This window comes from Serinus canaria, chromosome 20 (genome assembly GCF_022539315.1).
Source record: "Serinus canaria isolate serCan28SL12 chromosome 20, serCan2020, whole genome shotgun sequence".
NCBI lineage: Eukaryota > Metazoa > Chordata > Aves > Passeriformes > Fringillidae > Serinus > Serinus canaria.
This window is the reverse complement of record NC_066333.1, coordinates 7,018,846-7,038,064: the sequence shown is the minus strand read 5'-3', so window position 1 is coordinate 7,038,064 and position 19,219 is coordinate 7,018,846. Positions and strand designations below refer to the sequence as shown.

General features: G+C 56.9%; 5 protein-coding genes across 7 annotated transcripts; 2 read left to right on the top strand and 3 right to left on the bottom strand.

Moving 5' to 3' along the window:
- Positions 1 to 240: 240 nt before the first annotated feature.
- Positions 241 to 4,617, bottom strand: LOC127060309 (uncharacterized protein DDB_G0290685-like). The gene is made up of 2 exons (XM_050982224.1): positions 4,489 to 4,617; positions 241 to 3,995 (listed from the first exon to the last, which is right to left on the bottom strand). Exons 1-2 carry the CDS (start codon positions 4,556 to 4,558, stop codon positions 3,262 to 3,264), a joined length of 804 nt encoding a protein of 267 aa, XP_050838181.1. The 5' UTR covers positions 4,559 to 4,617; the 3' UTR covers positions 241 to 3,261.
- A 2,797-nt stretch (positions 4,618 to 7,414) lies between these two features.
- Positions 7,415 to 11,993, top strand: DNTTIP1 (deoxynucleotidyltransferase terminal interacting protein 1). Of its 3 annotated transcripts, none has more exons than XM_050982227.1 (13): positions 7,415 to 7,664; positions 7,881 to 7,899; positions 8,057 to 8,153; positions 8,290 to 8,388; positions 8,885 to 8,953; positions 9,231 to 9,287; positions 9,526 to 9,587; positions 10,036 to 10,081; positions 10,547 to 10,605; positions 10,787 to 10,847; positions 11,142 to 11,213; positions 11,440 to 11,495; positions 11,825 to 11,993. In XM_050982227.1, the coding sequence occupies exons 1-13, from the start codon at positions 7,430 to 7,432 to the stop codon at positions 11,961 to 11,963; spliced, it is 1,071 nt and encodes a 356-aa protein (XP_050838184.1). In that variant the 5' UTR covers positions 7,415 to 7,429; the 3' UTR covers positions 11,964 to 11,993. The 3 variants fall into 3 exon arrangements, with proteins under 3 accessions (XP_050838184.1, XP_050838183.1, XP_030089160.1); XM_050982226.1 differs by having other exon boundaries at positions 9,156 to 9,287; XM_030233300.2 differs by having other exon boundaries at positions 7,622 to 7,752; positions 7,829 to 7,899.
- A 143-nt stretch (positions 11,994 to 12,136) lies between these two features.
- Positions 12,137 to 13,957, top strand: UBE2C (ubiquitin conjugating enzyme E2 C). The gene is made up of 6 exons (XM_009093220.3): positions 12,137 to 12,729; positions 12,807 to 12,834; positions 12,980 to 13,066; positions 13,229 to 13,433; positions 13,567 to 13,626; positions 13,766 to 13,957. Exons 1-6 carry the CDS (start codon positions 12,629 to 12,631, stop codon positions 13,822 to 13,824), a joined length of 540 nt encoding a protein of 179 aa, XP_009091468.1. The 5' UTR covers positions 12,137 to 12,628; the 3' UTR covers positions 13,825 to 13,957.
- Positions 13,958 to 14,083: 126 nt separating this feature from the next.
- On the bottom strand, positions 14,084 to 15,458 carry LOC103818821 (regulator of G-protein signaling 9-binding protein-like). The gene is made up of 2 exons (XM_018917258.3): positions 14,743 to 15,458; positions 14,084 to 14,643 (listed from the first exon to the last, which is right to left on the bottom strand). Exons 1-2 carry the CDS (start codon positions 15,068 to 15,070, stop codon positions 14,210 to 14,212), a joined length of 762 nt encoding a protein of 253 aa, XP_018772803.2. The 5' UTR covers positions 15,071 to 15,458; the 3' UTR covers positions 14,084 to 14,209.
- Positions 15,459 to 15,581: 123 nt separating this feature from the next.
- On the bottom strand, positions 15,582 to 17,809 carry TNNC2 (troponin C2, fast skeletal type). Its single transcript, XM_009093016.4, has 6 exons — positions 17,358 to 17,809; positions 16,561 to 16,612; positions 16,320 to 16,463; positions 16,119 to 16,233; positions 15,906 to 16,042; positions 15,582 to 15,827 (listed from the first exon to the last, which is right to left on the bottom strand). Exons 1-6 carry the CDS (start codon positions 17,358 to 17,360, stop codon positions 15,796 to 15,798), a joined length of 483 nt encoding a protein of 160 aa, XP_009091264.1. The 5' UTR covers positions 17,361 to 17,809; the 3' UTR covers positions 15,582 to 15,795.
- Positions 17,810 to 19,219: the final 1,410 nt, after the last annotated feature.

The following is a 19,219-nucleotide window of genomic DNA, read 5'->3' as shown; positions in this document are numbered from 1 at the left end:
CACACCCAGCCAGTGGCCACTGTGGGGTTTATTAGGAAAGAGAAGGTCCTGCCCAAAACACCACTGGCCAGGACCAGCCCTGGTAGAGTGAGGCAGAGGAACACCCACAAACCGTGGGCTCTCCTCACCTCACATGTTCCTAGTATAACTTCTGGCATCAGTCAACAAGTGTAAGCACTGTCACCAGCACCATCACTTTAACCATCATCATGGGTGTTAAAGAAAGTTTTGACACCAGGCTCTCATCTCTATCAGATAGATTTATTGGCACAGATCAACCATGAAATCTGGTAGCTTGAGCTGCAGCCTCAAAAGGAGGACCCCAAACAAAGAAATCTCTGGGCAATTATACCCTTAGAGTGTAAACTCCCCATCCCTCACATGACAGTCCAGATCAAGAGTCTCGTTAGGCTCTGGGGTCTTCTCACTCTTCATTCCCTCACTCTTTTGTTACCAAGTGGCTGCCACAGGGTCATTTTCACACCCTCTGAGGTCAGTTTTGGTGGGGGTTTCACTCAGATCTGTGGTCCATGTTACAATATGGTTGTTACAGTTCATACACCATGATTCATGGGCTGTCCACTCCAGCTATGCATTTTTAAGTAAAATTTAAGCTACAGCTTTGTCTATTCTAGTATTAATGTTCAGCCCTGGGTTTCACTACTCTCTGTCTTTTACCTACACAACACACCCACTATGGTTCAGATAAAGTTCAACTTGCACCTGACAGATCCAGCTCCTGATATCAAACAAGCACTCGGCTACTTTCAAATAATAGAACATTTTCAGCAGTCTTGATCACCACAGTCATCATTACTGTTGTCATCATCATCATTGCCATCATCTGCCTCTCAGTCAGATCCAGGATTCTTTCCCTCCTCAGGTTTCTCTGGCTTCTCTTCCAGCACAGACCCCTCCCCAGATGCCAGCTTCCCACCAGTCTCCAGCTTCTCTCCAGTCTCCAGCTTCTCTCCAGTCTCCAGTTTTGCTACAACCTCTAGCTTTTCCCTAGGCACAGTCTTCCCTCACATTCTGGGGTTTCTTTCCCTTAATTTGGTTTCTTCCCAGAGGAATTACTATAAGCAATCACCAAATGTTTACACTCCAGTGGGATTTTTTTAAAGGTATATTGTCCCTTCTCAAGGAAATGCCAATTGCTGTTTTCTCCTCTAATAAGGGGGCTACACAGGACACACATCTTTCATATCCAGTGCTGCCATCCATGGGTGTGTGGCTGCAGAAATCCCATTTTGTGCTGCAGCAGAAGCTGAGTATCGGGGTACGTAGTGATTTGAATCAGGGAGTGCAGGTGCTGCACAGAGCACACACTGCAGCCTCCTGAATTCAGGGTTAGGGCTGGCATTTGAGCTGCAGGACCATACCCTGCAGGACTGCAGACACCAGGTTTGGCCTTTCAGAACACCAAAACCCAAATGTTTCACTATGATCTCTACGTGCAAAGCAAGTGGCTGACATACACTTCATGCCAACATGTGTTCTTGCCCAGGGGCTGTGAATTAACCTGGGTGGTTTGGCTTTTGGCACTTGTTCTGTTTACTCCAGGAACTTTAACTCTTTGCTGACCAGGCTGAACACCCAACAACATTCTGTTAAAATTGAATCTCGTGCTCCAATGCCTGTTAAAAATTGCATTAATTTTTGTCCAATAGCATCAGAATGTCTGGACCATTATTATGTCTGCCTTAATAGGATTTCAATTGCCAGATTTCAGTCTGGCCTGGCTTACAGCCATACTGCTCTTGCAGATCACTCATCTAAATCAAATCAAATGGGGCTCGTTTGGAGTATAATTTCCCACTCTATCCTAAGGTCCATTGGTTTCTTCTGTTTCTCTAATGAGTCTGGTTTCATATTCAGGGGGATTTGAAGGAAACAAAGAACAATCTTCTCCAGGTTCACTATGGTCAGGGCTACCCCAAATGCTCCCAATCTCATTCTTAAGGGGATAAAAGTTAGTTTTCTAATTTATACAATGTTGGAGGACAGGGAGTCCACATAAATATAATTTCAATCTTTTCCTCTGACTTTTACATTTTTTTCGTTTTCTTCCTGCAGCTTTTCTTCCTGTTAATTCAGCTTCTCAATTTTCAAAGACAATAATACAGCTTCTTTCCAACCTGCTATTTCTCTCTCAGATCTTGTTTCTCTCTGCTATAGTTTTTCCTGTCCTAACAGGCAGCTTCTGTGCAAGTGTCTAATATCTTACAAAAAACTCCTTTGCTCTTTTCATCTTTTATACAGTGCCTGGCCACCTTTAGCTTTTCTTCCACAGCTTTCCAATCCTGCCAGTTTTCATCACGTGGAGCACAAATTTGAAAGAAAATCATTGAGCACATTGCTCTGCATCCTCCCTCAGCCTTGTCATGTCAGTAGCCCACAACACTAAATTTCCTGTAATGCAGGGTCAATAGATATAAATTAAAACAATTGCTGGCTGCCCATTGATAACAGTACTCACATAATTTGTCCAGATTGGATTGGGGCATTTGCAGGTGAAGTAGCAGTGAACATAGAAAGCAAAGCAACAGGAATAGACAGTTGAAAATCTTTTTCAGTGTGCACATAGGGAGGAGCTGGGTCTGGGCTGGAATTTACCTCAGGATATCATGTACCAACCCCATTTCTGAGATGCTGCTTTTCCCAAGCTCGGTTATCCCATACATATCAATCTGCCCTGTGTACCAATCCTGTAATCTATGCTGAAGGCAAATCAAAACAGTCTCTTTGAAACCCCCTGTGTGGGCCACACTTCTGCAGGTTTTGTCCCAGCATGTCAAGTAATGTATGGCCATTCCTCCTGGCATAATATCACTGTGAGTTTTAGAGATCATTTAGTAATGTAAACTACCTTCTCCCTGTTCTGTAGTGCCTCAGCTAAGGGCATCCCCTTCTTTATGCCAGGTAACTAGCCCATCTTTCCCAAACCCACAAAACTCAAATCTGTAGAAGGCAGGACTTGAATCTCCTTTAGAGATTTCCTTCAGTCCTTCCTTACTCCAGAGCTCCTGGGTAAAACCATCCAGTGCTGCAAATTTGGATATCTGGTGCTTGGAAGAAAACAGGCAAGTGAACAAGTGCCCCACTTGAGTTGCCAAGCCGTTAAATAAATTTTTGACACTAAGCTCTCATGTTCACTAGATATATTTATTGGCACAGATCAAGCATGAAATCTGATCTGGATGCCACAAAAGAGGAACCCAAAAATCTCTGAAAATCCCAGGGCAATTACATCCTTACAATCTAAAATGTCCACCCCCCATAATCAGCATAATTTTCATTGCTATTGGAGTGATCATATTCATTGTCACTGGAGTCACCATCTTCACTGCTATTGGAACTGTCACTGTTGATGTCATCATCACCATCTTCATTGCTATTGGAATTTTCATCACTGATGCCATCATCACCATCTTCATTGCTATTGGAATTTTCATCATTGATGAGATCATCACCATCATCACTGTCATCATCACCATCATCACTGTCATCATCACCATCATCACTGTCATTGTCCTTGCCATCAGAAAGGTCATTTTTAACACCATCATCACCATCTTCATTGCCTTTGGAGTTGTCACCATTGACACCATTATCACCATCACCCCTGTCATTGTCACCATTATCATTGTCATTGTCCTTGCCATCAAAAAGGTCATTTTTATCGCCATCATCACCATCTTCATTGCCTTTGGAATTGTCACTGTTGACACCATCATCATCTGCATTATCACTGTTGCTGTCACCATGATCATGATCATTGCAATCACAAAGCTGATTTTTATTGCCATCATCACCAGTTTCACTGCTATTGGACTCACCAGTTTCATGGCTACTGGAGTCACCCATTTCATTGCTATTGGACGTGTGTTTGTCATTGTCAGGCTCCATGCTGGGCTCTCTCCCAGGCTCAAGGCTCAGGGTGCTTCCCGGCTGCCCTGGTGGTGGCCACCCAGCTGGAGCTACTCCATGGAACTCTGTAGGAGAGCAGAAAGCAGCAGCATCAGCACCAGCATGCTGTCCTTCCATCCATGCTCCCACCCAGCAGCCCAGTTAACCACAATGCTGTGCTGTCTTCTCCTCTGCAGCTTTTCCTGGTGGGTTTTCAGGGCTCTGCCTGACCCCTGCTGCCCTCAAGGCTGAGGCAATTCACCATGCTGGTGCCTCCCAGCTCATGGCAGTGTCATGGTGGGGCTGGTGCCTGAGGGTCTCTCCTGGGCACCTCTGCCCTGGGGCCAGCAGCCCCACATGCCTGGGGAGTCAGGGAGAGGTGGCACTGTGCCACAGTTCACTGTGGCACTGCAGTGAGCCCCACATGGCCCAGGCTCATCCCACCCCACTCCCCCCGTGCCTTCCCTTGCCCTCACAAGGCAGCAACCTGGCACCTGCCAGCACCTGCCAAACACCTGTGATTCTATGAAAATAAGGAAAAAACATTCTTAAATATTCCTCCCACCCACCAGTACTTGCCTGCAATGGGTGCTGCCTGCAGCTGTGCCCACAGGGTGAGGAGCCCCAGCAGGAGGATGCTTGGTGCCATGCTGATGAAGTCTGTGTCCAGGGCTGTGTTAACCGGCAATTTAAAGGGCCTCGCAGGCAGCCCGGGTCCAGGAATGGGAGGAGGCAGGCCACAGGTGACTCCAGGAACCTCCCACATTTGCCTCTAATTCTGTTTACCGAAGAGCCACTCCAGCTACACCCGCAGCCAAGGCAGGAGCAGGATCCAGACTTGGCTGCACTCCAAGGAGGACAGCACAAGGACTGAAGGATGGAAGGGGGAACCAGGACTGCACAGAGGCAGATTCTGCACTGCTGCTCCCAACAGGAATCCCCACAATGACCTTTACCAACAGCAGTGACCCTAGCACCAGGCTCTGCCCCAGTGCTGAGCTCTGCTGCAGGCAGGAGCCTGTCCTGGCCCTGCCATCCCGGATGGAACAGGATCAGGGCAAGAGCACCTGGCAGCAGCACCAGCAGCTCCCTCCTTCCACATGCAAAATGCCCTTCATTCAAGGCTCCTGTTTCACACATGGAGGTTCTTTGCAGATTTTTGTAGGTCAAATATTCAAAGCTTCGTTTGAGCACCTGGCTCTGAACCATCCCATTCCCAAGCAGAGTGCTCCAGCTCTTGCAGAGTTCCTACTGTCAGTTGCCAGGTTTAGGCACACAAATGAGCTCAAAGTTTCCTGAGCAAGTTAGTGCTGTCCCTCAGACCCATGGTACTCCTGTTTTGTGACCTCCCCAGGACCCCCCTTATCACAGGACAGCCTACACAGCTCAGCACACTCTGGGCAAAGTGAGAGCTCCCCCAGACCAACCGGACTCCATCACAGCTTTTGGGAACTCCTGAACATGAATTGCAGGATTTAGTGTCCATGCATGAGAGCCCTATTAATTTACACACAAGCATCCAATAACCACATGGATTTGCAATGGGAGTGCACAGTCACTGCATGCACAAACACCAAATGAGTTACTGTTCAAACAAACATCTGCTCCAATGAAACAGTGCTGCACTAAAATAGACAAAGTTTAAATTTGCAGCTGAGGGGTGAGTGAAATCAACTGGTTTGAGATTGATGTTATTACTACAACTCTAAGCAGGCACTTGACAGGAAGGCTGGAAAAGCAAAGTCATGCTCAAAGAGCTTTCCACCAACATCACATCAAGACAATGCAAGGCCAGTGCAAGGAAAAGAGCACAGCTCTGCATAAACCTCCACAAATCTGTGTGGGAAGAGGGCTCACAGCAAGAAAAATGCTTTAAGTACAGGTTGATCCTTCTCCTCCTGCTGTGACTCAGGATGGATGCAATTCCTCCCCGAACCACCCATGCCCATGGAGATGTGGTGTTCCACACCTGGCAGCCGCCTGGCGGAACCCGCTGGCCCGGTGCTTATCGCGGGTTCCTGTGGCTGCTAATCACCCCCCAACCAGGCACCCCGGGGCAGGCAGTGCTGGCCAGCCAGTGTCAGCAGCACCAGCTCCCTTCCACACACCTGGAAAACCATCTGGAACAACCTGAGGGATGGCAGGGCTCCTTCCGACCTGAGGAGTGCCGTGACGGAGAGCTCAGCACTGCCGCTGTCCCCGTGCTTGCCTGGTGGTGCCTCTTTTGGGAACAACATCATAATTTTGGCACATTTCTATTTTAGCAGACCATAATCCCGGATAACATTTAGGGAGCTAATGGAGGAGAATGTCTGACAAGCAAATTGCTCTAATGAAATAAACACCTGAGGATATGGAGGGTCAGAGGGACTTGTCCAAAGTCTCCCTGAGAATCAAACAGGAGCATGGGTGACCTCAGCTTTGAATCCAGTGTTCGTGTCTGGCAGACATGCACCTACCACAGAGATCCATGGAAAAATTACCCTTAAAAACCAGGGCCTGGAGGAGACCCAAATAAGGCACCGCATCAGTTAGATTTAGGTGATGCCTGAGAGGTGTTGTTCTGAGACATTCTTGAAAAGATATCCCTCTCCCTGCAAAAACAGTGACTCCGTCATTGGGAATTTGTTCCAGGATTTAAGTCTTCTTCCAGGCTTCCATGGGAGCCCAGTGTGGTCACTGCAGAGCCAACAGCTACAGCAGGAGAGTCACACTGAAGAGACACAGCCACAGGCTGCAGTGACTGGTGCTGAGAAACACCAGCACAACATCCTCTGGAGGTACCAACACAGCCCCCAGGCATTGGTGACAGAAACACTGAATGATTTAAGTTGGAAAAGACCTCTGAGATCATCAAATCCAGCCTTTGACTGATCACCACCTTGTCAATTAGATCATGGCTCCCAGTGCCACATGCACTCATCCCTTGAACACAAATGAAACAAGACTGAGCATCTGGCAACGCTGGTGGGAAGGAGGTGCCACTTTCCCCCGCAGCAGTGCTCAGGACTGCCCCACTGGCACAGAGGACAGGGACAGCACTTGGAGGTGGCTGCTGGAGCACACCCCTGCTCTGCACAGCGAGACCCACCCTGAGCTCCAGCAAATCCCCTGTGCTTGGTTTCTCCCGCTGAATCATCTTGGAATGAGGAAGAATGTTACTAGCAAAATAGTAAATGGTTTATCAATGCAAATTGTTCTCCAGCTGATTCAACAGAAAAGCTTCTCTTTGACCACAACATGGGGTGACATGATCTGAAAAATGACAGAAAAGTTGTTTTGACTATTCTGCACACATTAGACAAGATGAGGAAATGCTTTGGGGTGTTTGCTCAGAGAAACAATGAGAATCCAGAAAGAGGAAATTATACGAGGAAACACAGAAATCATGGAAAGACTGGCATTCACACTCCAGCTGCAGGTACTCGGCTCTCAGGGTCAGAGGCCGCGTGTGTCCAGCTGCACCCGCTGGGAACAGCTCCTGCCCTGGGTGGGGCAGGGTGAGTCTAAGGGACGCGGGATGCCCTGCATCGCCCTCCGCACTGCTCAGCCCCGGGAGGCGGCGGGACACCGGGGGCTCCGCCCAGCGCCCCGGCGGCACCACCACACCGTGAGCCCCCCGAGCACACTCCGGGTGCCCCCCAGGCGCTCCCGCTCCCATTGCGCCGGTACCGCGTCACATCCGTCGGGGCCCGATGATGCAGGCGCGGGATCCCCGCGCATCCGGTCACCGGCAGCGCAGCCGGCAGCGCGGCCATGGGCGCCGCCCGCGATGCGGAGCAGCAGCCGGGGCCGCCGGGCGAGGAGGGCCCGGACGATGCCGAGGAGCAGCTGGTCAGCACGGTGAGGAGGCGGCCGGGCCGGGCCGGTTTGGGGGGCGGAGGGCGGCGGGGCCTCGGCTGACGCGTGTGTCCCGCAGAGCCCCTGGAACATCATGATCAAGCACCGGCAGGTGCAGCGGCGCGGGCGGCGCTCCCAGATGACCACCAGGTACGGCGGGGCCGGGATGGCCGGCCGGGGCACGTGGGAGATGGAGGGGAAGGGTGAGACCGCGGGACCGGGATGGGCACCGGGCGCAGGGAGGATCGCGTTAGACCGGGCTGGGCAGGGGGGGTCCGAGCCGCCCTCCTGAGCCCTCCGCCCGCAGCTTCACGGACCCGAGCGTGTCCATGGACCTGCTGCGCGCCGTGCTGCAGCCCAGCATCAACGAGGAGATCCAGGGCATCTTCAACAAGTACATGAAGGTGAGCGCTGGGACAGGTGGGCAGGAGCCTGAAGGTGCGCGGGGACAGCTCAGCTGCCACCAAGGCCATGGCGCCTGGCTGTGAGCAGAGCTGGCACTGCACAGGCTGTCACCCTCTTCTGCCTTTTCCTCTTCAGTTTTTCCAGACAGCAGCCATCAATGTGCGTGATAATGTTGGGGAGGAGGTGGATCCAGAGCAGCTCATCCAGGAGACCTGTAGGAGCTGCCTGGAGCAGGTGGGTGCTGGTGAGGTGTTTCTTGAGTGCCCAGCCAAGCAAAGCAGCCTGCCTAGAAAGCGTCCCTCTTAACAGCTTTGCTGTCACTGTGAGGGGACGTCCACAGGAGTTGTGTGACTGCTGTGTTGGGATTCATTCTCACTGGGAAGAAGAGAGCAGTCAGGGCTGGGCAGCTCATGCTGCTTCTTCTCAGTGCTGCTGTAGGAACTTGGCACACTGCTGGAGTCCCACAGAAACTGGCTCCCAGCACCTGTCAGAGGGTCCTGGCAGGGTAGGGCAGGATTTTTCCTTTCACGTCTTGCTTCTCTGCCAGTTCTCCAGAATTTAACATGCTCAGATTGTGCTTTTGCATCTGGCTGGCTGTGGAAGCGTGGCCTGGTAGCACTCCAAAAGCAAAGCTGTTGCAGGGCTTTTAGGCAGATGTGTAGAGGTGGGGATTGCTTATGGGGCCCTCTGTGAGCCCAGAATCCATGGAACCTTGTTTGTCTTCCTGCAGGCCAAACTGTTGTTCTCTGATGGCAAAAAGGTGGTTCCCAGGTTGCCCCATGAGCAGGCAGTGCCAAAGGTAATTGTTGTGATTGTACACAGAGGTTTAAATGACCTGTGAGAGCTGGGAGAAGAGTTGGGATCTCTTTGTTCTCTGGCTCTTGGCTGCCAGTGCAGTAGTGCAGAGGCAGAGTGGGGGATGTTTGGCTTCAAGGGAATACAGGGCAAGGAGAATCCCAGGTGTGTGTGCTGCTTGCTGAAGTTCAGTGCTGCTCTCACAGGTGGGCTGGGGTCAGTGTTCACCTGGCCAGGTAGGGAGAAAAGCCCTGCTCATCCCACTGCCCTTCCTCTTCCAGCGTGCCCGACAGATGGATGAGGAGTTGAGCCGCCGAGGGAGCCCCATTCCAAAAAAGGTAGGGTGGTTTTCCCCACAAGAGATTTTATGTTTTGGGAAGCCTGGCCCTCATTCCTGGCCATCCCCACAGTGTGAGTGCAGGGAGGTGCACAGGCAGCTTTTGAGGCATTGTAGGTTTTCACTCTGGTGCAGGCAGTGTTTTTGCCAGTGAAGCAGCTTCCCTGGGAGAGGGAGGGTTGCTGAGAGGGTTCCCTCAGGCAGCACATTGGGGTCACAGAAGGGTTTTTTCCATGCAGAGGAAGGGGCGGCCTCCAGGACAGAGCCTGTCAAATGACCGTGGAGTCTCAGGCATGGCAGCGTGAGTACCAACCCTGAGCCAGAGTCCCTCTTTTGGGAGGGCAGGGGGAATGAGGCTGCCTGTGGGGAGCACAGAAGCCCCACAGACTCCTCTCCTGCAGAGAGGTGATGGGAGTTCTTCTGGGTGTGGGCAGAAGCAGGGTTAGGTTGAGGTGTTTCCCTCAGGAGGCAAAGACCTTAAAAGGAGGGATTTTAAACAGGGCTGAAGGGGTGAAAAGGTCCAGATGGACCATCCAAAGTGAATGGTGAGACACGGGGGATGGTGGGATCTGGGCAACCGGGAGAGGGGAATGTGCAGCAAAGCTGAGGGTCTGAAGCCGGGCGCTGTGGGGAAATGGAAGGTGGGAAAAACGATGGATCTGGAAGGGCTTGGGCTCAGTCCCTGCTGCTGGTGGTGACTAAGCTGATCCCACGAGGACTCATTTTTACTGTGTTTTCTTTCCCCTCAGGTGGAAGCTCAAAGTCTCTGAGCCTGTGAAAAGGGATGGACCAAAGGTATTAGCTGTCCGACACTGCTGGGCTCCCTCTCTCCTCCCCTTTGCTCCCGCTGGCAGAGCCCTGCAGCTGCAGGAGCACAGGACAGCGGGGCTGTGCTCTGCCCTGATGGGGCCCTGGGCAAGGCTGGAGCAAGAAGAGGAAGCGAAGTGCCCGGAGGCCTTTGCTGGTCTCCCCAGGCATCGTAGCCTGTAGCCCTGCGGTGTGGTGCCGCTGGGGGAGCCCTGAGGAGACCGGGAGTAGCCAGGAGAATCCCACAAGTGTTTCCCACGAGGGAAACTGCTTAGATCAGCCCAGATGGAATGTAATGTCCCTCCCCTGCGGAAGGGTGGAGGTCATTGGCCAGCTCCTTCCCTCCCAGTCTGGAGGCAGCTCCAAGGTTCCCTGTCAGAGAGCCGAGGCTTGTGGAACATGGCCAGCAGCAACTTCATTTCTAATGTTGCCCCTTTTCCAATTGCTCTGTAGTGGGATCCATCCCGACTGACTGAAACCACAACCTTTGTGCTGGGATCTCGAGCAAACAAGTAAGGAACGGCCCTGTCGATGGAGGGTGGTGTCCCCTGGCAGGAGCCCGTGACACTCCTCCCGTCACTTCGCTTCTGTGCCTCAAAAGCAGTAGGAAGGGCTTGGGGAGGAGAGGGGTGTCCCTGTGCCACCGCAGCTGTCCTCCCCACAACCCTAACACCCCTCGTGTTCCTATTGCAGAGCTCTCGGGATGGGAGGAACAAGAGGGCGACTCTACATCAAGCATCCCCACCTCTTTAAGGTCAGGTGCCACAGCCAGATGGTTTCCCATGGAGTGTGTGCTTCAGCTCCCTTGTTTACCTCCTCCCCTATGCCCTTGTTTGTTGTCTTCAAGCAGGTTCCCAAGGTTTGGCTAGCACACAACACGAGCCAATGGTGTCGTGTGCCTGCCGAGGCAGCGGGTTTGCCAGAGCCAGGGCTGAGGCTGGAGCAGGGCAGGCGGAGCGGGGGGCAGAGCAGAGCGGGGGGCAGCGTCAGCGTCCTGCAGGAGGGTCTGTCACCCATTCTCAGCTCAGTCCTTGCTGCTTTATTGCAGTACGCGGCCGACCCGCAGGATAAGCACTGGCTGACAGAGCAGCAGCACATGAGGGCCATTGGGGGCAAGATGGTGAGTACGGCCAGGTGCAGGGCCTGCCACAGGGCAGGCGGGGCTGGCAGGAGGATAGGCAGGGGTGGGGACACTGCGCTGCCAAGGTCTGTCCCTTGCCCACAGCACTGGGGCAAGGCCAGGAAGCACAGCTGGCTCCCACGGGGACAGCAGTGGCTGGGGGGTGTGGCCCTGCCCTGGCTGCCCCTCCCAGGCACCCTGAGGTGTCCCCCACCTTGTGCCACAGGCCTACCTCCTCATTGAAGAGGACATTCGGGATTTGGCCGCCAGTGAGGATTACAGGTGAGGACCAAAGCAGAAACTCTGAAAGTGCTGCTGGGCCTGGGCCTGCTTCCTGTGGGGCCCCACCATGTCCCTCCTCACTGCTGCATTGCAGGGGTGTCCTGTGCTGGAGGGATGAGTTTGGTGCCCACAGGGCTATGTTGGGCCACTAAGGTTTGGACTTGGTGTTGGTTGGGGGGTCTGTGGTAGGTTTAGGCTCAGTGCTGATTGAGATCCATGGTGGGTTTAGTGGGTCTGGGCTTGGTACTGATGTGTGCCAGGGGACATGGTGGGTTTGGGGTCAGCAGTGGGTGCTGGAATCCCTCCACCTGCCCCTCCTTCCTCCCCAGGGACTCAGTTGATCTGCGGCTGGAAGAGCTGAAGCCTTTCATCCCCCCAGCCTGGATGACTGAGAAGATGCAGAAGCACATGGAGACGCTTCGCCGCGGGGGGGAGGTGCCGCCCCCCGAGGACCCCCCTGAACCCTGATGCCCCCCAATAAAGCCGCTTCGTTCGCACCTCGCCGCCTCCTGGGCCGGGCACCGGGCTCTGCCCATGTAGGGGCGTGCGGACGCGCAGTTCCGCCCCCGCGGGGCAGCGACCAATCACAGCGCTGTGCGTCACCGGCCTGCTGTCAATCAGCAGCCGCTGGCCGTTACCGTGGCAGCTGCATCCTCGGCGGACGGTGATTGGCCGGCTCGAACGGGGCTGCGCGCTGATTGGTGCAGGGGCCGCACGCGGAAATATTCAAACGGGGCGCGGGAGCGGGCGGGGACGGGGCTGCGACCGAGCTGCCTCTGCACCGGAGAGGGGTTGGAACCCCACCGCTCCTGCACCGAAGAAGGGGTCGGGATCGAGCCGCTCCTGAATCGCAGAGCGTCTGGAACGAGGGTTGGGATCGGGCCGCCGCCGCACGGGAGAGCCCCAAGCACCGCCGTTCGGCACGGGGCAGCCCCGCTAGGGGAGCCCTGACCGCCGCTCGGCACCGGTAGAGCCGCAGGGGGACCCGAGTCCTGCCCCGAGCGGGACTGCGGGAGGAAGGGAAGGAGCCAGCGGAGTGCGGCGCCGCCCGGGAGCGGGAGCCGCGTCCAGCCCGTGACCCGCCGGCAGCGGCGGCCGGTGCCGGTGTGCTGGTCCGTGGCCAGGGAGCCGCTATGGCCTCACAGAACGCCGACCCCGCCGCCGTGTCCAGCGCAGCCGCTCTCAAAGCGGCTGAGACCGGGGCCACGGCGGCCCGCGGCGCGGTGGGGAAGAGGTGAGCGGAGCTGGGACCGGGGCTGAGGGCAGGGGCTGCCCCGGTGAGCCGGCCGGTAACGTGCGCTTTCCCCACAGGCTGCAGCAAGAACTGATGGCGTTGATGGTGAGTAGGGCCCCGGGGCCGAGTCGGGGTTTGGGGATCCTGGGACCAAGTCGGGGGTTGGGGGTCCCAAAGGTACCTGGGGCTGAACTGGGGTGGGGGGGTGTCTCGGGGTGGCACGGACCGCCCTGACGCACTGTCCCCGCAGATGTCCGGTGACAAAGGCATTTCTGCCTTCCCCGAATCCGACAACCTCTTCAAGTGGATCGGGACCATTGACGGCGCCGCCGGGACGGTGAGAGGCGAGATCCCGGTCTGGGGGGCCCTGCCCCTGCCCCACCCTCCTTCCTTCAGCTGAGGGTGGTCCCAGACCTCCACTGCCCCTGTACCTCTTTTTCCCGAGGCTTCCCCACACCTCTGGGCCTACGGCACCCCCTGACTCCTGTCCCACCCCCAGGCCTACGAGGAGCTGCGGTACAAGTTGTCGCTGGAGTTCCCCAGCGGGTACCCCTACACAGCACCCACTGTGCGGTTCCTGACCCCCTGCTACCACCCCAACGTCGACACCCAGGGCAACATCTGCCTCGACATCCTCAAGGAGAAGTGGTCAGCGCTGTATGATGTCCGCACCATCCTGCTCTCCATACAGAGCCTGCTGGCAGGTGGGTCTCATGGACAGACTGCTGTGGAGTGCTGGGGGAACGGATGGTGATGGTGGTGGGGCTGTCCAAGCCAGATCAGGGCTCAAAGGGGTCCAGGTCACCTCCCACCAGCTGACCCAGCCACTGTTTCCAGAGCCAAATATCGAGAGCCCTCTGAACACACATGCCGCTGAGCTCTGGAAGAACCAAGTCGGTGAGTGCCTGAAGCAGAACCCTCCCGCCCCTTCCCCAGTGGGATGGGCAGCAGCACAGCCCCAGTGCCTGTCTGGCCCAACAGCTGCCCTGGCCACTGCCTCAGGACCCTTGGTGTCATGTTCCCCCTCTCTCCTCAGCCTACAAGAAGTATGTGCGGGAGACGTACAACAAGCAGACCAAGAGCCAGGAGACCTGACCATCACCACGGCCCCTCAGCACACCCCCTCCCTCCCGGCCTTCCCCTGCCTTCTGTATCATAGGCTGTTTTTAAATTAATGTCGCAGTCCGAGCCACGGTTAATGTATAAATAAATGCAGGTTTATAACTTCTGCAGGGGATTCTGTGGCAGCTCTAGCACACTCTGAGTGCCCAGAGGCCCCTCTGCAGGTGTGGGCAGGAAGGGTGGAAGGGATACTGGAGCTTTATCAATCTTTGGGGACCTGGAGCAACTCCATTCCATGTACAGAGTGGGAGCAGCCCCCATCATCACCAAAGGCAGGGGTTGAGGACTCTAAGGGTACCTCTGTCCCCTGCTCTGTGGCAGGGGTGTCACCTCTGCTGCTATCTCCTGCTCCCTTAGCTCACAGCACCCCACAGCAGTGCCCAGCAAAGGTGACTTCCCAGGCCGCTCTCTCTGCGGTGCCGCTTGTCTCTGCTGGCTGTGTGGTCTCTGTGGCTTCCACTGTCCATGGGGGAATGTTGGCTCCACTCTCCATCTCTGCCAGCATGGCCCTCACCTGCTCAATCTCCTCCTCCAAGCTCTGGGCGGTCAGGGGCTGCGTGGAACCCCCTCCTCTCCGGCTGGGCAGCCCCCAGCCCCCCAGCCCAGTGCGCAGTGGGGCAACACCACCCCCTCGCACGGAGAAGAGCTGGCAGAGGTGTTGGGCTCTGTACAGGTCCTGCAGGAAGAGCTCCAGGGCGGAGAGGAAGAGCACCCAGAGCCGCTCCAGCTCCTGCCGCTCCCGAAGGCTGGCCGGGCCCGGCCGCAGCCCCGCCAGCAGCATCCGCCGCAGCCCTGTGGGATAGCGTGTGAGCTGGGGCGGCCCTGGGGCCAAGCAGTGTGGAAGCAGAGGCTCCCCGTGGCTGCTGCCGAGTACAGCATTTCCCTCCTTACCCATGCTGAGCTCACGGGCCTCTGCACTCCTCCCGCGTCGCTCCTCTCGCAGCCGGGGGCCGTCACCACTCCCCCCAAGCTGTAGCACCAGCTGCCGGTGCCCGGCCGTGGCCTTGCAGAGGGCAGCCTGGGCCGTGGCACATGTTCCCGCTGCCCCCCGCCCACGGCACGCATCCCTTCTGCCTGGTGACATTACACCCCGTGACAACAGGGCAGGGGCAGGACACCCGCGGTGGCCGCTGGCTCTCCGGGGGCTCGGCTGCTCTGTGCCAGAGCGCTGGGCTGCAACCAGCTCTGAGCTGTGTTTTGGTTCGGTGGTCCCACCCATCCTGGCTGGGAACTGCACCCTGCCTCATCCCCCTGCTGTGCTCCACCCCTGCTAGTCCCCAGGGAGCTGTGATTTCCAGCAGACTGGCACAACCCCTTCACAGAGGGACATGGAGACGTGTCACCTTTCCCCTGTAGGGAGGGGGCTGCTCCTGCCCTTCCACCTTATAGCCAGGTCCTCTGGGTGGGAGATGTGGGTCCCAGTGTGGGGCAGGCAGTGATGGCTCTCTAGAACTCCTGTGGTCCCACAGCCTTGCCCTGGAGCAGGACCCTCAGGGCCAGAGCTGTGCTCCCTCAGCCTCTGGCGTGCGAACGAGCTGCTCTGCACGGAAACTCTGAGCTCAGCACTGGCTCCTGCCCAAGAGGCCGTGGGAACCACAACTCTGGGCTGCCCCTGCAGCACTGCCTTGTGGTGTGAGCCCGCCCATGTTCCCTCCCTGGGGCGCAGAGCAGGGGCACACTGCCACAGCCCCCCTCCCCATGCATCCCCAGTGAAATCCTGCACCAGCAGCTCAAGCCTTTCCTCTTTAATCGAGGCTCAAATCAAAGCCACAGGTGACAGACGGGAGGAAAAGCTCAGCCGCCAGTGGTGAGATGAGACCAGGACCCTGGCACAGAGCAAGGTCCCAGCCAGTGCTGAGGGCCAGATGCTGTGGAGCTGCTGCTCCCTGGACAGCAGGGGAGCAGGGCTGGGCGCAGCAGCTGGCCTGAGGAATGTCTGGTCTCTTACTGCACGCCCTCCATCATCTTCAGGAACTCTGCAACAGAGCAGCAGCCTCAGCCCATGGCCCTGCCTGGGTGCACAACATGGGTTCTTGGCTGGGGCCATTGCTCACCATCAAAGTCGATGCGGCCGTCATTGTTCTTGTCTGAGTCCTTCATCATGTCCTCTATGTCCTCATCAGTGACTGGTTCCCCGGTGGCTCTCAGGATCTCACCCAGCTCCTCAATGTCAATGAACCCATCCGCATTCCTGCAGGAGGGTGAGGGAGGGATGGGATCTTGCTCGCTCCCACAGACAGGATAGGCCTCTTTGCCCCCACACTCACCGGTCAAAGATGCGGAAGCAGTTGGCCAACTCCTCCTCAGACTTGCCTTTGGCATCCTCTTTCATCTGGCGCACCATCATGACCAGGAACTCCTCAAAGTCAATGGTGCCGCTGCCTGTGGGGAGGAAGCCAAGCGTGGGTCAGGCTGCCTGCCCAGGGTCCAGTGCCCACCCCTGCCCCCAGCCACCAAGGGCTGCTCACCATCCTCGTCCACCTCCTCAATGATGGCATCCAACTCCTCTTTAGTGGGGTTCTGGCCCAGCATTCTCATCACTGTCCCCAGCTCCTTGGTGCTGATGTCTCCACCGCCATCAGCATCAAACATGTCAAAGGCGGCTTTGAACTCTGTGGGGAGAGAGGTCAGGTCTCTGAGCAGTGGGGCAGAGCCAGGCCCTGCACCATGGCCATGTCTGGCCCCTGTCCCTACTGTCCCCACACTCACCCGCAATCATCTCCTCGCTGAGGAAGGCACGGGCTTCTGCCTGCTGGTCCGTCTGCAAGGCAAGGGAGAAGGGTCACCCATATCAGGCCAGAGACCACTCATACATGGTGGCCCAACATTGCTTGGCTGTGGGAAGAGCCTCTGCCCTGCTGCAGGACAATCCTGTGCAGGCATAAACCACAGACACCAGCAATCCCTATAGTTCCAATGCCTTCCAGGCCATCCATGAACATGGAGGGCTGCAGGGAGCTGCCTGCCTGAGTCCCCCATTATATGGGGGGCTCCATTGTGCTGGGGTCATGGTCCCTGTATACAGCCTTGGCATCCTGGGCATGCAGTGCTATTTTTGGGAACTCCTCAGCTCCCCTTGTAGGGATCGTTGAGGCTACAGCCATGGCACCTGTCAACCCCGATCAAGTTTCTCCTGGAGGCGCAGGCTGGCCATGGAGCCAGCAGCAATGCTGTGTCGCATGACCCAGCACTCGGCTTTCAGCCACCCCCTGCTACCCCTGCTTCTGTGCAGCCCTGAGCTCCAAACAGGGCTGACATGGTGTCCCCAGGCACCTGCACCCCCTCAGCAGCCACACAGTCACCCTCAGATCTATCCTGCGGGGACCCTGCACCACCCCAACGCCTCCCTGCCCTCACCGCCATGGTCAGCCAGCACTGGGGACCATATCTCTGCTCCCCTCAGCAGCAGAGGCACCTCCACAGCCCACACCCCCCTGGTGCCTCCTGCCCAGTCAGGTCTTGTCCTGGCACACAGCACACAGCACACTGCACACAGGGACACTTACCATCTTGGGAATTTATGGAGCTTCCCACCCCCAGAGAATCACCAGCTCCTGCAGCAGGAACTCCCAGAAGCTTCGTGGTACCCCTGGCACCCCAATTTGTAGTGTCTCCTCTGTGGGATGTGCCTCCAGCTACTGCCCCCTGGCCCCCTCAGCCTATCAGCGCTCTGGCAGCACTCAGCCCCTCTCACTGGCAACTGGTGCCTTTACCTAATTTAGCCAAAGCTTTATTGGCCAAGGGCTGGGATTAACATGGGGATGAGGCTGGGATGGAAATTCAAGCCCTTCAGGAGGGAGATGAAAGCTGTGGCAGGAGCGCAGCTCTGCTCACCCCTGACACCCCCATCCAAGGCAACTCAGCAATGAGGGGGTTAAAAATAGCCCTGGAGCCATCAGCATCACCCGGGTAAGGGGAACAGAGACCCCCCCCCCGCTCAAGGGGCATGGACTATCACCCCCTGGCCCCTGCAAATGCAGCCCCTTCCTGGCCCAAGCTCCCAATATCAAGCTGGTTTTCCCCAACACAGTGTCCCCTCCTACACCCCCATTTCTGCGCCAGGGGGCCCAGGCAGAGCAGTGCTGCAGCCCCCCCACCCCAGATAAGGAAGGGGTCCCTTGTGGGGGCTAGAGCATGAAGTCCCTGGAGAGATTTGGAGCATAAGCCCCATAGTTTGGGGTCCCCAGTGCTGTTGGCACCTGTTCCGGAAATGGCTCCATTTTTTCGTGCTTCTGAGGAGTGGGAATTATGCCCGGTGCCTCCTCGAAGGCTCAATCTTCACACTCACAGCCCGTGCCAGCCACTGCTGCCAGGACTGGCTGGGGCCGGTGGCTCTGGGGACACACTGACCAAGTGGCCCATGCCCTGTGGTGCTCGGAGCCTCAGGGCTGCAGTGGGGACAGGGTGACAGATATCTGTCCCATAAGGTCCCAGTGCCAGGGATGCCCAGGGGTTCTCTGGCTCTTGCTTTTGCTGGGACCCCCATTCACCAGGTGGGAACTGGGAACAAGTTCAGCCCCTAGTGCATCCCACCCTGCCCAGGGAAGCTCAGGGGTCCCATCTGAGCCCGGGTGGGGTGCAGGGTGCTGGAACAGAGCACAGTGAGCAAGCGATGGACAGAGCGATGGCAGCAGCTGGGCTGGTTCCTCGATATTTATAGACATTCCCAAGGAAGCAGTGAGGGGTGAGTGGACAGACACTAAAAAAGGCTGGGCAAGTGCCGGAGGTGCAGCCTGGCCATGGGGCGCATGGTGAGGCCAACTGAGGCCAGGGTGGCAGGGTGCCAAAGTGGCCCGGGGGACCACCAGTGGGATCAGGAGCCTGAGTCTGGGGTGGCAGGATACAGGGGTGTTGGGGAATCTGGCTGTCAAGGCACAGCTGTGCCAGCGTGTTGGGGTATTAAGACCCTGGGACACCACAGCACCGAGCACCGGAGTGTGCGGCTCCTGTGGCACCAGGGCAGATATCCGGGGCTCGGCCCGACCACGACATCCCGGACAGGGGACAGAGGAGCCGAGACCGGGAAGGGCGGGGTCGGTTCCGAGGCAGGGGCTGCGGGCAGAGCCAGGCTGAGCCCTGACCCTGATCCGAGAGTCCCGGGCGGTGCCGCAGGGACCAATCCCGATCTCGGCCGTGCCGGGCAGTGTCGGGAGAGCCGATCCCGATGGTGCCGGACGCTGCCGCAAGCGCTGATCCTGATCCCGGCCGTGCCGGGCGGTGCCGGCTCCGCCGCCCCGATCCGGGTTCCCGGCGGAGGCGGAGCCGCGCAGGGAGGATCCCGGGACGAGCCGTGGCGGAGCGGCCATCGCTCGGCACCACCCGGCTCGACTCGGCCCGGCCCGGGGCAGCGCGAACGGACCGGGGCGGG

Coding starts and splice junctions, on each gene's coding strand:
- LOC127060309 (XM_050982224.1), bottom strand. CDS start 4,558: ATGGCACCAAGCATCCTCCTGCTGGGGCTCCTCACCCTGTGGGCACAG. Junction 3,996..4,488: donor GCAGGCAGCACCCATTGCAG/GCAAGTACTGGT, acceptor GCTCTCCTACAG/AGTTCCATGGAGTAGCTCCA.
- DNTTIP1 (XM_050982226.1), top strand. CDS start 7,430: ATGCCCTGCATCGCCCTCCGCACTGCTCAGCCCCGGGAGGCGGCGGGA. Junction 10,848..11,141: donor AGCATCCCCACCTCTTTAAG/GTCAGGTGCCAC, acceptor GCTTTATTGCAG/TACGCGGCCGACCCGCAGGA. Junction 11,496..11,824: donor GCCGCCAGTGAGGATTACAG/GTGAGGACCAAA, acceptor CTTCCTCCCCAG/GGACTCAGTTGATCTGCGGC.
- UBE2C (XM_009093220.3), top strand. CDS start 12,629: ATGGCCTCACAGAACGCCGACCCCGCCGCCGTGTCCAGCGCAGCCGCT. Junction 12,730..12,806: donor CGCGGCGCGGTGGGGAAGAG/GTGAGCGGAGCT, acceptor CTTTCCCCACAG/GCTGCAGCAAGAACTGATGG. Junction 13,627..13,765: donor GCTCTGGAAGAACCAAGTCG/GTGAGTGCCTGA, acceptor CTCTCTCCTCAG/CCTACAAGAAGTATGTGCGG.
- LOC103818821 (XM_018917258.3), bottom strand. CDS start 15,070: ATGGGTGGGACCACCGAACCAAAACACAGCTCAGAGCTGGTTGCAGCC. Junction 14,644..14,742: donor GGCCCGTGAGCTCAGCATGG/GTAAGGAGGGAA, acceptor GCTATCCCACAG/GGCTGCGGCGGATGCTGCTG.
- TNNC2 (XM_009093016.4), bottom strand. Junction 16,464..16,560: donor CAGCGAGGAGATGATTGCGG/GTGAGTGTGGGG, acceptor CTCTCCCCACAG/AGTTCAAAGCCGCCTTTGAC. Junction 15,828..15,905: donor CGGCCGCATCGACTTTGATG/GTGAGCAATGGC, acceptor GCTCTGTTGCAG/AGTTCCTGAAGATGATGGAG.